The sequence below is a fragment of the Stegostoma tigrinum genome, chromosome 40, assembly GCF_030684315.1.
Source record: "Stegostoma tigrinum isolate sSteTig4 chromosome 40, sSteTig4.hap1, whole genome shotgun sequence".
NCBI lineage: Eukaryota > Metazoa > Chordata > Chondrichthyes > Orectolobiformes > Stegostomatidae > Stegostoma > Stegostoma tigrinum.
This window is the reverse complement of record NC_081393.1, coordinates 10,106,569-10,124,276: the sequence shown is the minus strand read 5'-3', so window position 1 is coordinate 10,124,276 and position 17,708 is coordinate 10,106,569. Positions and strand designations below refer to the sequence as shown.

Below are 17,708 nucleotides of genomic sequence, written 5' to 3'. Positions count from 1 at the left end.
AAATGCTTCTCTTCTCAGACGATGTCAAAGCGACTGAGTTTCTCCAGAAATTTCTGTTTTTATCACAGTTCTGACCAGGGCTGTTTAACTGGAAGACAGAGTTGCCTCTTGTTTTCGGATTTGGACATGCTATTTTGAGCAATTCTTTGAGACCGATGGTTTTAACGGGAGGGCAAACCCGCACAGGCTGCGAACCAAGCTCCTCTGCACCAACTACGCGGATTGAACTGCAGTTACGCGGCGCCACCACGGACGGCAGCAGCGAGCGCCGCGTGGAGTCACGTGACATCCCGAGGCGCAAGATGGCGGCGGAGAAGTTGAGGTTCCACGAGATGGGACTGGATGAGAGAGTCTTACAGGTTTGACAGAGAGCTGGATGGATATGGGGGAATGCGAGTGTGACAGGATAGAGAGGAGATTACCAAATACAACCAATAGAACTCTGAGATAGTGGGAACTGCCGATGCTGGAGAATCTGAGATAACACGGTGGAGAGCTGGATGAACACAGCAGGCCGGGGAGCAGAAAGGCTGACGTTTCGGGTGTAGACCCTTCTTCACAAGCCGAGGGGAAGAGGGTGGGGATCGGGGGTTTGGACAAACAGCAGTGAACCTAAATGACTGGAATAGTGAACCTGGGGCCAATGGCGTGGGTAGAGTATGGGGGAGGAATAGGGGCTGGAGGGTGGTGGTGGAATAGGATATGGGTATGGGTTGAGGGGAAGATTATGGGGAAGTGGTGAGTAGGGTATGGGCGATTGGGGTGGTGGACGGTGTGGGATATGAGGAGGGGAGTGAGGATGAGGGGATGGTAGGGGAAGAGGGGAGGTTGGGGTGGGAAGCATGGGGGAAGAGGGTGGGGATAGGCAGCTTGGACAAACAGCAATGAACCTAAATGCCTAGAATGGTGAACGTGGGGGCACAGGTGTGGTTGGAGCTGAACAGTTCAAGAGAGCAGAGATGATAGGAACTGCAGATGCTGGAGAATCCAAGCTAACCAAGCGTGAAGCTGAATGAACACAGCAGGCCAAGCAGCATCTCAGGAGCACAAAAGCTGACATTTCGGGCCTAGACCCTTCATCGGAGAGGGTTCTGGAATAAATAGGGAGAGAGGAGGAGGTGGACCGAAGATGGAGAGGAGAGTATAGGTGGGGAGGTAGGGAGGGGATAGGTCAGTCCAGGAAGATGGACAGGTCAAGGAGGTGGGATGAGGTTAGGAGGTAGGAAATGGCAGTGCAGCTTGAGGTGGGAGAAGGGATAGGTGAGAGGAATAACATGTTAGGGAGGCGGGGTCAAGCTAGGCTGGTTTTGGGATGTGGTGGGGGAAGGGGAGATTTTGAAGCTTGTGAAGTCCGCATTGATACCATTGGGCTGCAGGGTTCCCAAGCGGAATATGAGTTGCTGTTCCTGCAACCTTCGGGTGGCATCATTGTGGCACTGCAGGAGGCCCATGAGGGACATGTCATCTAAAGAATGGGAGGGGGAGTGGAAATGGTTCGTGACTGGCAGGTGCAGTTGTTTATTGCGAACTGAGCAGAGGTGTTCTGCAAAGTGGTTCCCAAGCCTCTGTTTGGTTTCCCCAATGTAGAGGAAGCCACACCGGGTACGGTGGATTCAGTATACCACATTGGCAGATGTGCAGGTGAACATCTGCTTAATATGGAAAGTCATCTTAGGGCCTGGGATGTGGGTGAGGGAGGAGGTGTGGGGGCAAGTGTAGCACTTCCTGCGGTTGCAGGGGAAGGTGCCAGGTGCGGTGGGGTTGGAGGGCAGTGTGGAGCGGACAAGGGAGTCATGGAGAGAGTGGTCCCTTCGGAAGGCAGACAAGGGTGGGGATGGAAAAATGTCTGGGGTGGTGGGGTCAGATTGTAGATGGCGGAAGTGTGGGAGGATGATGCGTTGTATCCGGAGGTTGGTGGGGTGGTATGTGAGAACGAGGGGGATCCTCTTGGGGCGGTTGTGGCAGGGGCGGGGTGTGAGGCATGTGTTGCGGGAGACGCGGTCAAGGGTGTTCTCGACCACAGTTGGGGGAAAGGTGCGGTCCTTGATGGACGTGGACATCTGGGATGTGCGGGAGTGGAATGCCTCATCCTGGGGGCGGAGGCGGAGGAATTGGGAATAGGGGATGGAATTTTTGCAGGAGGGTGGGTGGGAGGAGGTATATTCTAGGTAGCTGTGGGAGTTGTTGGGCTTGAAATGGTCATCAGTTTCTACCTGGTTACCTGAGATGGAGACTGAGAGGTCCAGGAAGGTGAGGGATGTGTTGGAGATGGCCCAGGTGAACTTGAGGTTGGGGTGGAAGGTGTTGGTGAAGTGGATGAACTGTTCGAGCTCCTCTGGGGAGCAAGAGGTGGCACCGATACAGTCATCAATGTAACGGAGGAAGAGGTGGGGTTTGGGGCTTGTGTAGGTGCGGAAGAGGGACTGTTCCACGTGACCTACAAAGAGGCAGGCATAGCTTGGGCTCATGCGGGTACCCATGGCCACCCTCTTGGTCTGTAGGAAGTGGGAGGAATCGAAAGAGAAGTTGTTGAATGTGAGGACGTGTTCGGCCAGGCGGATGAGGGTGTTGGTGGAGGGAGACTGGTCGTGCCCGCGGGACAGGAAGAAGTGGAGGGCCTTGAGGCCATCTGCATGAGGGATACATGTGTATAGGGACTGGACGTCCATGGTGAAAATGAGGTGTTGGGGGCCAGGGAATTGGAAGTTTTGGAGGAGGTGGAGGGTGTGGGTTGTGTCACAGACGTAGGTCGGGAGTTCCTGGACCAAAGGGGAGAAAATGGAGTCCAGACAGGTGGAGTGATAATGGGAAGGGTCTAGGCCCGAAACGTCAGCTTTTGTGCTCCTGAGATGCTGCTGGGCCTGCTGTGTTCATCCAGCCTCACATTTCATTATCCAGACAGGTGGAGATGAGTTCGGTGGGGCAGGAACAGGCTGAGACAATAGGTTGACCAGGGCAGGCAGGTTTGTGGATTTTGGAAAGGAGATGGAAATGGGCCGTGCGGGGTTGGGGAACGTTAAGGTTGGAGCAGTCTTTGCGAGTCATGAAAACCCACAAATGTGGTAAAGCATTACTAATTCTTGCAGATTCTGAAGAAGAATTTAGACCCGAAATGTCAGCTTTTCTGCTCCTCTGATGCTGCTTGGCCTGCTGTGTTCATCCTTCTCCACATCTTGTTAACTCAGAACTCTGGATGCTGTAAATCAGAAACAAGAACAGAAATTGCTGGGAAAACTCAGCAGGTCTGGCACCAACTGTGGAGAGAAATTAGAATTAATGTTTTGGGTCCAGAGATGCTTCCTCAGAGGGGGGGAAAATGGTGAGTGAATGAGTCAGTCAGTTATGGAGCTCTAAAGGGGGCAAGGGATGGGAGGGTGGCGAAGGGGTTGGGGTTGGCGAAAAGAGGTTGGGTGGAGGGGATGGGGAAGGTGGTTGGAGGAAGAGGGTGTGGGTAGACTATGGGGGAGGAGTAGGGGGTGGGGGTGGAATAGGGTATGGGTATGGGGTGAGGGGCGATTCTGGGGAATTGGTGAGTAGGATATGGGGGAGTGGGGTGGTTGGTGGTGTGGGGTACGGGGAACGGAGTGAGGATGACAGGATGGCAGGGGAGGAGGGGACGTTGGGGTGGGAAGCATGGGGGAAGAGGGTGGGGATAGGCGGCTTGGACAAACAGTGAGCATTAATGCCTGGAATGGTGAACGTGGGGGCACAGGTGTGTTTGGAGCTGAACAGTTCAAGAGACCAGTCTTTGTGAGTCATGAAAACCCACAAATGTGGCAAAGCATTGCTGATTCTTGCAGATGCCGAAGACAGGATGGTATCTTTCTCAGATCACTGTCAAGATCTGGATGTTGCCGGCTGTGCCAGCATTTACTACCCATCCCTCATTACCCTCCAAAAGTTGGTGCTGAGCTGCTTTTTGATTTACTGCTGCGATGTGCTGTAGGTAGATCCACAATGCTGTTACAGAGGGTCGTCCAGAATTTTGAGGATCTTGTTGCCATTTGCAATACTGAATGTGGTGCATCTTGTATATCGACAAAGAACAACGTGCTATCAAGATGAAAACAGGATCAGATTTCTACAAAATTTTGTGCAGAATCCATTTATGGAAGAAGAGCGATGGTGTGCATGTTGCAGTTGGATGAGAGGGAGACTTTGTGTGTCGCAAAGATGTGGTCAACTTCTTGAAATTTTGCCTCACGATGCAAATATAAATTTTACATTGTTTAGGCAATTGCAAACCTCAATTGGGCTGAACCGACTTTGATCCAAGAAAAAGCCATTCCTCTGGCACTTGAGGGAAAGGATCTCCTTGCTAGAGCACGTACAGGGTCAGGAAAAACTGCAGCATATGCTATCCCCATCATAGAGCATCTTCTTAACACTAAAAAGGTAAACAAATTATTGGACTGAGTTCATTTGTCTTGATTTTTAATTGTGAAAGAGTTGTAAATGTGATGAATTTGATGTTTTTTTGGGAGCAATCTTGGGATTGGTTCATGTGATATTTACAGAAGCTGGGCTCAGACTTCTCAGGTGAGGATGTAAACAGAACTGCAGAATGTACTTACACCAAAATGATCTTTCGTTCCTTCTTTCATTTGGAAATTCCTGAGCCTATCCTTAGTATTGAGATCAAGAAGTTACCTTGGAAATTGCCAGAATGCTCTGTGTCTCAACAACAGTTGAGAATCCCTAGGCTGGGGATTTCAAGACCATGGGACCTATTTTTATGGTGAGACGACAAATATTTTAAAAGAAATGAGGGGCAGTTTTTTCACACAGTGATTCATGTGTGGAATGAACTTCGAGGGAATGTGGTGGACGCAAGTAGAGTTAAAATGATTATAAGACTTTAAGCTTGGTGTATGAATCAGAAATGTTCAGAGATGCACTGGCAAATGGGACGAGGTTAGTTTGGGATGATGTTCAGCATCGACTTGTCAGACCGAAGCGTCTGTTTTCGTGCTGCAATGACTGACTCTGTGTCAGCCACGTGTAGCTAATGATGGTGTTTGCGTCTGCCTTCATTTACTCTCTGTGTTACAAACAGCTCATTATCAGCTGTGTACAGGTTAGGGAAGTACCTTTTACTACCACAGGGTAGCACAGGCTGCATGAATTGTTGACGTTGCAGAATAAAGTCAGCAGAAAACTTTGATTTTTTAAATAAAAACCAAAACTGATTTTTTTAAAACTGTTTTTGTCATTGCTTAGTCAGTCTGTGAACAAGCAGTGCGAGCTCTCGTGTTGGTACCTACAAAGGAATTAGGTCAACAGGTGCAGCAGATGATCCGACAACTCACTTCGTATTGTGTTCGAGATGTTCAAGCGGCTGATGTCTCGGGGCAGGTGGATATATCAGCACAAAGGTATGAAATATGAGTGCGTGATCTTGGGGCACTGTTGTCTTCAGCATTACAGCTTGTGCACCTTCTCAGTTATAACACTCTTTCAGGCCTATATTAATGGAGAAACCTGACATAGTAATTGGCACACCCTCCCGAATTCTGCTACATCTGGAACAACACACTCTGAACCTCTCCACCTCACTGGCGATGCTCGTGATTGATGAGGCTGATCTCCTCTTCTCGTTTGGATTTGAAAATGACCTAAAAAACCTGCTGGGGTAAGTTTTTTTTTGCACCTAGAGACATTAACGAGTGAGGAATTGTTGCTATATTTGCAAAGGCTCAGAGTAGGAGGGCATGATTTTGAGGTATAGGCAAAACAATCCAAAATGAAGAGATTTTTTTTACATGTATCGTGAGGCACTGAAATGCATTGCTTGAGACAGTGTGCAATTGAGACTTTGAACATGATGTTCAAAAAGGGAAAAAGAATAAGTGGAGAAAGGGGGGCTTGAGATTCATCAAGTTCCTCTTGTGAGGAGCTAACAAGAGTGTAATGGCCCAAATGGCCTTTTTTTGAAAATTTAAACCAGTGTGCTTGATGAGCTGAGTGGCACTGTGCTAATTGCATTGATCCCACTCCTGTTTCACCGGAGCCTATACTTGCCTGCTGAATTTGTGCAATTCTTATGAGGTCACTCGCTGACCTGTAATTCTTTTTGTTGCAGCATGTGTAACACTGAGGCCTCTTGGGGCTATAGTTGTGCAAAATGGAGTGCTTGTCTTCAAGGCTCATTCTGTCTATTTGCAGGCACCTTCCAAAGATTTACCAGGCGTTCTTGATGTCAGCCACATTTAATGAGGATGTTCAGACACTTAAGGAGTTGGTGCTTCACAATCCAGTAAGAAATATTTTCAATTGTGACAGAGGACTGTATAGCTCATTCATCTCAAACACAAAATTGTTGGTTCCATCTCCAGACGAGATACTGAGCACATACCCTATGCACAGCACAGGATGGAGAGCAGATTGTTCACAGCTCTGATTCACACTTTCACCTGAAGATGTATTTATCTGTTTACCATGTGTATGAAAAGGTTCAATTTTACTTTGTGGTAATCGAATGGGGATTCCTGCTGGTGTCTTGGTCAGCATTCTCCCTTGAGTAATATAAATTTTGACGAGTTAGCCTACTTTAGCAGCCAAGACAAACGAGAGTCATGTCCTCTCTGAAAGCCGTGACTGTTTCTGAGGAAGTAATTCATTTTCTGTGAGCTTGAGGAAACAAAAGCTGTTCTGTGAATCCAATATTTTTTTTGTTGTGTCGATTGTATGATATTCATGTTGTAGAAAGACAGTTTGGCCATGAGCACTGAAGCAACCGTGTTGGGAATGCAACTGGTTTTTCATTCCAATGTGCAATGAGACAGACATTATAAGATTATTATTTTTATGGTTAGTATTTCATTATTTTTACATTGAATGGTATAATATCAGCCATTATCTTGTTGAAATGTGGAGAAGGCATGAGAGGCTGAATGTGGTAATTTCCATGTTACTGGTGTAAACCTAGATGCAAGTGCTTGAATCTGGAATAGGGCATGGCCAGACAGGCAGACCGGTGCCTGTCCTGGTTAATATCCTTGGTGTGTCACTGTCATCTCATATATCCTTTATTCTTTCAGGTGATTCTGAAGTTGAAGGAGTCGCAGCTTCCAGATAGCTCACAGCTGATCCAATACCACATTAAATGCGAGGAGGAGGAGAAATTCCTTCTGATTTACACATTACTCAAACTCTCCCTTGTCCGTGGCAAGACCATAATTTTTGTGAATTCCATTGATAGATGCTACCGGCTGAAACTATTCTTGGAACAGTTCAGCATTTTGTCATGCGTGCTAAACTCGGAATTACCAGTACACTCAAGGTAGTACAATGTTTGGTAGCTGCTGTCAGCTCTATTTCTCTTGTGTACTCATACTCTTTGTCCCATAGTCGCCATAGTTTAATGTTCCTTTCAGTGGTCACAGAAAGAACTGTCAGTTTGAGGGGTAAAAAACATTTGCTCACATCAACATGTGTGAAATGTTAAAAAGAAATAGGTTTTAAAAGGGAAGCTCCTCACTGTCCAATTACGCTTTTTTCATCTGATGAACTCAGAAATAAGTATTTTGAATTGTACACTTAGAAGGTGTGGAACACCACTGCAGACAATTTCTGTGACAGGTATATTTAGGATAGTGGTTGAAAATGGGATTGGATTGAAATGGCCTCAATGCTACCAGCTTAGATTTAGTGAAAAAGATGGTTCTCTGTGCTGAAATGTGGAGAGCTAGGCAAATAATTTTCATTTTTGGTGTGCCTTATTTCCTGTCAGGTGTCATATCATCAGTCAGTTTAATCGGAGTTTGTATGATTATATCATTGCCACGGATGAACATTTTCTCACAGATGCAACTAGCTCAGAGAAGCAAAAGACAAAAAGGCAACGTAGTAAAAAAGCAAAGTAAGTGTGATCAATTTCATTTAACCTTATGAATGGAAGATTATAATCTTCAAAATGATGTGAAATTGTTGTTTACAAGTCTGGATTTCTCACTGTGTTACTTCAGTTTGCTTGAGGCTGTTTGAGCTTGTCTTTTCTCTCTGGGCTTGAAATTTGCTGATTGCATGAGTTTGGCCATCTTCTGGGCATATGTACCTTTGATTTGCGGCCAACTTCAGGATGTTACATATCAGGGTGTTGAAAAATTAAGTGGACTTTGTCTCCAGTGTCCGCTCAGAATCTCTGGCTAGCCCTTACCTAGTCCCAGAACCATGTCAGTATGCTCCATACCCAAGGAAAGGAAGTGATTGGGATTGTGTACCCTTGTCTCCAACTTGATATATAAAAGACACTTTGTTCTTCCCTCTAAGTGGGAGTTCATTCAATGTGTTCAAATGGTCAGAATGTTTATGAACTTGATATTGACCAGGTCCTTCTCTTGTTTCAGAGCCAAGGATCGTGAATATGGGGTTTCACGAGGCGTGGATTTTTATAACGTATCGAATGTTATTAACTTTGACTTCCCACCTTCAGTGGAGTCCTATATACATCGTGTTGGCAGGTGAGATGTAATGTGCACTGAAACGCCAAGCAGCTCTCCCATGCCTCGTGGTCATGTTTGTTCTCTCTTTGCTGCATTGTTTTTGTCTCATCTACTGACAACTTCTCCTTAGATGCAGTTTATCAGTGTCTGGTATCATAGACATGGCTCACCTGGATGGATCAATCCTACTGGCATCATGCTGGCTGTGTTTATTTTAGCTATGATGAGATGCAAAATGATTTAGATCTTTTTTAGTTAAATGCTGTCTCCGTTTGTTCTCATAGGACAGCCCGTGCGGATAATCAGGGAACAGCATTGACATTTGTATCTCATACAGAGTTGCCATTGCTACAGAATGTGGAGGATGCACTTGCTGGAGGTTTGTACAAGTGATACTTATCCCCTGTCTGGCCTGTGTTGCTGCCGTAGATGCTTTGAATGCAATTTGGTCTTGTTTGGGTTCCCTTGGTTTGGTTTGTCCTGTACAAAGTGGTAATGTGAGTCTGTCTTGAGAATTTCCTTGTGAGGTTTTCGCACAAAAGACCAGTGAAACCCATGTAAAAAGGCTGATGCGAAACCTCGAGGCCTTCATGAGGACAGAACTGTTGACTGCATTGATGATCTCGCAGATTGCTGGTATTTCAAGTAGAGAACTGTTTTGTATTTCCAGAGTTGAGTCACAGCTGAAAGGAATTGCATTATGCTGGTATGGTAATGTACTGGTCATAACTGTGGACAAGAAATCCAGAGGCACAAATGCTCTGGATACCAGAGTTCAAATGGCAGGCAACAAGTTACATGTTACCCAGCAACATGTGAGATTTAGGTTCAAGGAAAAATTTTTTAGAGCTGAGTGAGTTCCGGAGGGGAGAAGTGTTAAGAGCAATGAATGCTCTCAGCGCAACCTTGCAAAGTCTACCCTACTGAGTGGTCAGCTTGCCCTCTTAATTGGCACTCCTTCTGCCACCTTCAGTACTCAATCCCTCCTTGACGGGTGCACAGTGGTATTAACATGTGCCACATACAAGATGCACTGCAAGCAACTTTGAATGTCTGAATTGACAGCATCTACCGACAAGACCAGCTTGTGCTGTCTGCCTAAAAGGATCAATAGAAGATAGAAGGCAACATTGTAACCTATACAGTTCCATTCAAGCTGACCCTCAGTTGGAATGAGATCAACTTTGCTGAAGGATCAAAATCCTAGAACCTTCTGTCTAACATAATTCTGGGTGAACTGGCACTGTGGACTGCAGAGTCTCAGGAAGGCAGCTCCTATTACCTTTTGGGGCTGATCAGCAAATCTCAGCATTGAAAGTGAGATTTGCAAAACATCAGAAATATTTTCTGTGTTTCTTGAAAGTGCTCAGCAAAGCCATTGTGACAGTAAAAGATGGAGGGTGTATGGTGCAAGTGTGTTGCTGTGTATCCAACTGTGTTAAAAGCATATTTACCATCCTGGATGATGGCAGGATTTGCAGGAAATTGTAGTGCATGTTGTACCAAAGATGCAACATCATCCTTGTTTTCCCTCGCAAATGCATCTCATGCTTTAATCCACAGTGATAGAGACAAGCTTCTCTCAATATTCAGTAACCCAGTGTGTGTGATGTTTCATATCCTGTCATTGCATTAATGTCCAGTGCTTTGTATTGACAGACAATTTGGATTGTGTTCTGAAGCCATACCAATTTCGCATTGAGGAGATTGAGGGCTTCCGCTATCGGTGTAAGGTATGGTCATCAGAGAGAATATGAAACTTGTTGTGCTACCTCTCCCAGACACACTATGATTTTTGTTGATGACAGCACAGAATTACCCAGTTTGGTCTAAATCTGCTTTCTGCAACACCTTGTCCGAAGACTTCTATTTTTACCATTGTGCCTTTCATCACTATAACATCATCTATAGGCATTTAGACGTGAAAAAGACAATCTTATTTTAAAGCAGTACGATAAATGGATACAGTGCTGTTATGTTCTGAAAGGCATTTCTTGCTCATGAAGTAAATACTGAATGCAAGGTGTCATCACTTCTCAGTATAAAAACATTATCACAGCCTGGAATCTAGTTTCTGACATTTGTACTGTGTTGTTTGATATAAAATGCCAATAATTTGTTCAGATTTTTGTGTTAAAGGCACTGCGCAAATAATGAAGATATCCTTGAGAAAATGATGCTACTGTTGATGTTGAAATTTGTTTTCAGAGTATTGTGTTTGTCCTTGCAGTTAACTTCAGTATATTTTTTTTCTTTGTAGGATGCTATGCGTTCAGTTACAAAACAATCGATTAAAGAGGCTCGCATCAAGGAAATCAAACAGGAACTGCTCAACTCTGAGAAACTGAAGGTGAGAAACTGTGGAGCTCTGTTGTTCCTCATGAGATATTTGAAATAGCATTCTGATATATTGAGAGTTAGCTCCAGGCAAATTAAAATTAAGTGTTAAAATAATTTAATAAAAATAACTTCATGCCTAAGTCATGTTTTGCAGTGAGCATGGTGTTCTTTTCCTGTAGACCTATTTTGAGGACAATCCTCGGGACTTCAATTTGTTGCGACATGATAAACCTCTGCATCCTGCTATTGTGAAGCCACATTTGAAGAATGTACCAGATTACTTGAGTGAGTAGCCTGTCCAGTGACTCCCGGTAGATTGAAATATGCCCGTCCCGCCCTATGTAGATTACTGATCCACCAGAAGAAAGATATTGCCATTCCAACACAGAGACCTGGTGACAGTGATCTGTGCTGGAAGCATGTCATTCAGTGCTTTACTGTAAAAATGTTCTTTGTAAATCAGGTGAATTGAAATTAAGGTACAGGAGCTGCAATGTTCAGATGATAAGCAGAAAGGGTTATGACAGTATTTTAAGAACAGATTTTCTCCCTGTCTGAGGTCAGTGCACACTGGTGATGTGAACTGTAAAGTTACAATGACTTTGGTGATTTATTTTTATTTCATTAAATCCTGGCCAGGAGGATCCCCAAAATTTGAATGGTGCAAAAGCAGTGGGAAACATGTTGAAAGCAAGCCAATGGTCTGAATTTTCATGCTTCAGAAACATTGGTGAACTGATGCCAAGACAGTTTCTTCTTTGGCCAGAATACTATTGTCACACTTAAATAGCAAGGAGATTATTTCTGTCCTTTCAATAGCCAGCTTTGTCTTCAACGGCATGATGTTTCCTTCACAGATGATTCTCAAATGAGCGAAGTCCAGTTTTACACAAAATTAGTCTCAGCAGGACACTGAACATTGTGACTTTCAAGGCACATCTTAGATAGACAATAAATGTAAGGACAGAAAGCAAGTGCAACATGCTATTTACAAAACACCTCACAATATAATTAAAATAACAAGGAAAAAGAAGGATGTTGATATGAAAGATGGGAGAAAAAGAGATAACCTTGGTGTTACTCATCCGTCACATTTCATGTATTTCACTGATGTCGCAAAATCTCAATAGTTGCAATATTAACCTGTACTTAATCGTGCATTGCTTTGAATTGGTCAAATATGCTTTGTTTCCCCCACCAGATTACATGGAATTTTATTCCATGATATTTTGGAAAATAAATTAGAAGAAAGGATGATAAGAAGTGGAATTGTAGAAAAAGAAGTGCTTATTGGTTATACAGCCCAAAGAGGTATTAGTCATCAGTTAGATCTAAGAATTAGTTATACAAATGGCAAATGAATTTTTGTGAAGTACAAAGATTTTAAGTAACTGCAGTATGCACAAAAATCTACAAGGAGGGTTTGAATTCAGTTGTTTGCTGACATTGAGAAAGTGTTTAAAAGTGGATCAATGATAGTGTATAGTTCAATTAAAGTCAAAGGTAAATTTGGGAAAGAATCAGTTTGTATTGAGTAACAGTTATTGGTCAGCGAACCTAAATCTCCCTAAAATGTCAAAGTGGACCTTAACTTGTGTTCGTCGCAAAAATAGGCAGGGCTTACACCTTTTCTCTCTCACTTTGTAATCCTGACAAACTTAGCACACCAGTACCCTGCTCCCTTAAGTTAATTCAGTCTTGCTTTAAATAATGTTATCTGTATAGCTTTTTAGCTGCATGTGTATTCGGTTTGCACTTCATATTGCAACAGTGAAGCAGGCAAGCAATATTTTAATGGAATACAAATGGTGCTGGAGAAACTCAGTATTGCAGAGAGGGGCAGAGTTTGCGAGTTTCCTCATGGTAGTCTGATTAGCAAGGATAGATTACATAGAATGCAAGGAGAACTCCACAGATTCTGAAGCAGTCCGTGTTCACGTTCAACAGTGGGAGTTACCTTTGACCAGAAACTCAACAAGACTCACCACATTAACAGAGTGGCCACAAGACCAGGCCAGAAGCTGGAAATACTGCAGTAAGCAACTCACCTCCTGACTACTTAAAACCTGTTGACCATCTGGAACGCACAAATCAGGAGTGTGATGGAATACTCCCCAATTTCCTGGATGAGTGCAGCCCCAATAACATTCAACAAGCTTGAGACCATCCAGGACAAAGCAGCCCACTTGATTGGCACTACGTCTACAAGCATTCACTCCCTCCACCACTGACGCTCAGGAGCAGCAGTGTGTACTACCTACAAGATGCACTGCAGGAATTCACCAAAGATCCTCAGACAGCACCTTCCAAACCCACGGCCACTTCCATTTAGGAGGACAAGGACAGCAGATATATGGCAACACCATCATCTTCAAGTTCCTCTCCAAGTCACTCACCATCCTGATTTGGAAATATATCAGTGTTCCTTCACTGTCGCTGGATCAAAATCCTGGAATTCCCTCCCTAAGAGCATTGTGGGTCAACAACAGGAGGACTGCAATTCACCATCACCGTCTCAAGGGCAACTAGGGATGGGCAAGAAATACTGGCTAGCCAGTGAAGCCCACATTCCACAAATGAATTTAAATGAAACTATTTGGATATAGAACTGGCTCCAAGGTAGAAGCGAGGTTGGCGGATGGTTGTATTTCAGACTGGAGGCCTGTGACCAGCACTGTGCCACAACGATTGATGCTGGGTCCACTGCTTTGCGTCATTTAAACAAATTATTTGGATTTGAACAAAGTAGGTATGCTTAGTAAGTTTGCAGGTGACACCAAAATTGGAGGTGTAGTGAACAGCAAAGAAGGTTAGCTCAGAGTTCAACGGGATCGTGATCAGGTGGGCCGAGGAGTGGCACATGGAGTTTACTTTAGATAAATGTGAGGTGTTGTGCTTCGGAAAGGCAAATCAGGGCAGGACTTGTACACTTAATAGTAAGGCCCTCCTGAGTGTTACTAAACAAAGAGACCTTGGAGTACAGAACATACTCCCTTGAAAGTGGAGTCGCAGATATATAGGATAGTGAAGAAGGTGTTTGGTATGCGTGTCTTTGTTGGTCAGCGCATTGAGTAAAGGAGTTGGGAGGACGTGTTGCAACTGTACAGGACATTGCTTACGTAATGGTGGAATCCTGCATGCAGTTCTTGTGACCCTGCTATTGGAAGGATATTGTGAAACTTGAAAGGTTTCAGAAAAGATTTACAAGGATGTCTCCTCGGTTGGAGGGTTTGAGCTATAGGGACCTGAATAGCCTGGGGCTGTTTTCCCTGGTGCATTAAAGGCTGAAGAATGACTTTATTGAGGCTTGTGAAATCATGTGGGGCATAGATCGACTAAATAGACAAGGTCTTTTCCCTTGGAGTGGAGGGGAGTCCAAAACTAGAGGACATAGGTTGAAGGTGAGAGGGTAAAGATTTAAAAAGGACCTAAGGGGCAATGTTTTCATGCAGAGGGAATGGTGGACGTGGGTACAGTGAGAACCTTTAAAAGACATCTGGATGGGTACATGAATGGGAAGGGTTTGGAGGGATATTGGCCAATGCTAGCAGATAGCACTAGATTAATGTAAAATATCTTGTCAGCGTGGATGAGGTGGTCTGAAGGGTCTGTTTCTGTGCTGTACATCTCTGCGACTCTCCTGAGTATGGGTTATCCAGGACTTAAACTTTAACTCTGTTTCTTTTTCCACCGATGCTGCCAGAGTTTCTCCAGCAGTTTGTTATTTCATATTCTCAGCATCTGTACTGCTTTGTTTTATTTTACTAAATTCAGGTGTCTGTTTTTGATAGTTGAGTATCTTGTACTTTAATCCTGCCAGTTCCACAAACCCTCAAAGGAATCGCGAACCCCCTCATCAGTAAAAGAAAAAGGTGGAGAAGAAAGGTCACAGGAATATCAACTCAAAAAGGCAGAAAGGTGAGAGACTACAATAGAACCAAACTTCTACTTTTTGCTCACTGAGCAAAACATTTGGCCGTTAATCACTTACCCTGTTATGTTGTGCTATAATCTATCAGGGTTCATTGTCACAACTATTACCTGTAAGATGTAGCTGAAGTGTGTTGGATGCAAATGCGGCATTGCTGTGTTGTGAATTTTTTGTCACAAATGTTGCAGTTGCCCATGATGCTTTGTTGCTGTTGAGGCATTGTTGAGCGTGATGCAGGTGAAGTGGGTGGGTTTGAGAAAGTAATGTGAAGAGCTTGCAGATGCATTCCATGGGGAACGTTGCCAACGCTTGAAATCTGAAATGAAAGAGCAAATGCTGAAGATATTTCAATCGCTGTGGTCACAAATAACTGTCTTTCATGCATCAGGAAGGCATGCCATACTTAACTGATCAGTCACCAGTGTTTCAGCTGTGTCTGTATAGCACGTTCCTCGTGAGAATCGTTTCTGCTTTAACCATAAGACATAGGAGTGGAAGTGAGGTCATTTGGCCCATCGAGTCCTTTCTGCTGTTTAATCATGGCTGATGGGCATTTCAACTCCACATACCTGCACTCTCCCCATAGCCCTTAATTCCTTGCGAGTTCAAGAAATTATCAATCTCTGCCTTGAAGACATTTAACGTCCTGGCCTCCACTGCACTCTGTGGCAATGAATTCCACAGGCCCACCACTCTCTGGCTGAAGAAATGTCTCCTCATTTCCGTTTTAATTTTACCCCCTCTAATTCTAAGGCTGTGCCCACTGGTCCTAGTCTTCCCGCCTTACGGAAACAACCTCCCAGCGTCCACCTTTTCTAAGCCATCTGACTAACGCTGACTAGAGATAATGGGAACTGCAGATGCTGGAGAATCCGAGATAACAAAGCGTAGGACTGGATGAACACAGCAGTCAAGCAGCATCTTAGGAGCACAAAAGCTGACGTTTCGGGCCTAGACCCTTCTCAGCCCGAAACGTCTGCGTTTGTGCTCCTGAAATGCTGCTTGGCCTGCTGTGTTCATCCAGCCCCACACTTTGTTATCTTAACTAAGGCTGACTATATTGTTAGTTCTTGACAGATCTGACTTCATCCAGTCATACTTGAGGAAAAGTCTAAAGAGGATGAATTCTGCTCTTGGTGTTGTGCAAGTTACATACTAACGTTGGCTGTTTTTCCTTTTTTAGCCAAACATGAAGCGCAATCCGCTCAAGCATTTCACATCTCAAGGGAAGAAGCCAAAGGCAAAAAGTGCAAGTTAAAACAGAGCTTGCAGAGGCCATCAAGAACAGCATGTGACTTGGCAGAATTTAAAACTGTTGTGTCTGTGTGCCTTCATTTCAGGCCCAGCTGAATGCAGGAGTATGACTTTGACACCAAAGTTGTTTTGGAGGTGACCGCATGGTGTGTGTTTCTAGTTTGATATCATTGGTAGTAGGCATTAACACTGAAATATTTATCAATTTGGGTGGAGTTACAAGCTTTCTGTATATCATGAATTTTTAAAATTTTATTTTGGTGAGGCATTTTTGAAATGAACATGGTAGTTTAACCCTAACTCAGTTTATTGGAACTGTTGTCCCCTGCAAGTCCAAGAGATTGAAAATGCCATTTGCAAGCATGTCTCTCCTGTTCTCAGCCAGTGCCACTATGCTGCACAGACACTGTGATTGTGCATCGATGCCACATGTGCAATTGGGTGTTCCAGACTGCATAGCAGAAGCAATTTTCTCCCTTGATATCAAATGAGATCACCACACTGATCCCTGGTTTTCACATATAGGTGTACAAACTTGTTAATATGTCAGCTCAAGTTTACGATAAAACCACAGCAAAGATGATTTCTTTGGTTAAATCATATGAAGAGGACCAACGAGCGAGTGTCTTGACATAAATTCTAAAATTTTATGACTGGATTTGTCTTCCTGCTCGATGATTGTCTCAGGCTGAAGAATCTTGCATCTTCCTGCTCTGCTGAATGACAAGTATTCATATTATGTTGGATAATTCTTGACTCTTGGTGGATGGGAGTTTGTGGAGTTGTTCGATGCAATATGACTGAATGGCACTGCCATGGAGTGCCAAGTAGTCAGTTTTTCTTCATTTAAAATGTTTGGATGTTTTGGTTTCTTTCTCTGCTCTGTATCTTCCTACTGAGCATATGTTTTGTTATTTACAGATATTGACTGATGTTCTCTGTGTTTCAAGCAATTGAAATTTTCCAAGATTTTCTAATTTTAACTTGAAAGAGACTTAATATTATTTCAGATTTCTTTTTGTAGAGATGATTGCACTTTCAATCACAGGACAGTATGCAAGGTGGTCTTGAAGCTGGGAAGAGATAAATTGCAAGTTGTAAGCAATGTGAAATTGTAATAAAAGACCATCTGAAAAGTGGTTATTACTCTCTCAGTGCTAAAGGAATCATGTTCAGTAAGGTCAGATGAGACCATCTCTGTTGAAAATACAAGGGAAATGTGAATTTTATGCACGACCTTTATAAAAAATTTTAGTTGTAATTTGTTGATCAACATTGCCCTGTCATGTATTACAAAAGCCATTGCTGGCTATGGTCAGCTAAGAGAACTAATCTATATTTTATGTGAAGCCATGTCTACCTCTGTTGATGAAAGATGGAATTACCAGAGATGTCAGTGTGGTTTTTCCATGTTCTCTACAACAGATGGCATTGTATGCCCCATAGATAAATTTCAGTCATTTGTGGTATTGTATTGAATAGTAAGAATCGTTGCATTCCTAATACCCTCTATCAATTTCTTAGCTGCAGTTGTGAAAATCAGTTAGCTATTTATTGTAAAAGTGTGACTGAGCTTTCCTCGAAGAATAGTTCAGTCAGTGTAAATTAATTCAGTAGCCGGAGCGGCATCTTGCTTTCTTTGAACAGATGTTACAGGTTCTCAGAGAATCTGACAGAAGTCAGAGTTACATGGGCCTATTGGTCCAACTGTCTACACCAACTAGATTTCCTCTTCCCAT

General features: G+C 43.7%; 1 protein-coding gene across 1 annotated transcript; it reads left to right on the top strand.

Moving 5' to 3' along the window:
* The first annotated feature begins 253 nt into the window (after positions 1-253).
* On the top strand, positions 254-17,120 carry ddx56 (DEAD (Asp-Glu-Ala-Asp) box helicase 56). Its single transcript, XM_048523180.2, has 14 exons — positions 254-359; positions 4,234-4,395; positions 5,221-5,375; positions 5,462-5,632; positions 6,166-6,256; positions 7,041-7,282; positions 7,733-7,861; positions 8,349-8,462; positions 8,729-8,823; positions 10,104-10,177; positions 10,705-10,794; positions 10,964-11,069; positions 14,605-14,702; positions 15,899-17,120. The coding sequence occupies exons 1-14, from the start codon at positions 303-305 to the stop codon at positions 15,971-15,973; spliced, it is 1,659 nt and encodes a 552-aa protein (XP_048379137.1). The 5' UTR covers positions 254-302; the 3' UTR covers positions 15,974-17,120.
* Positions 17,121-17,708: the final 588 nt, after the last annotated feature.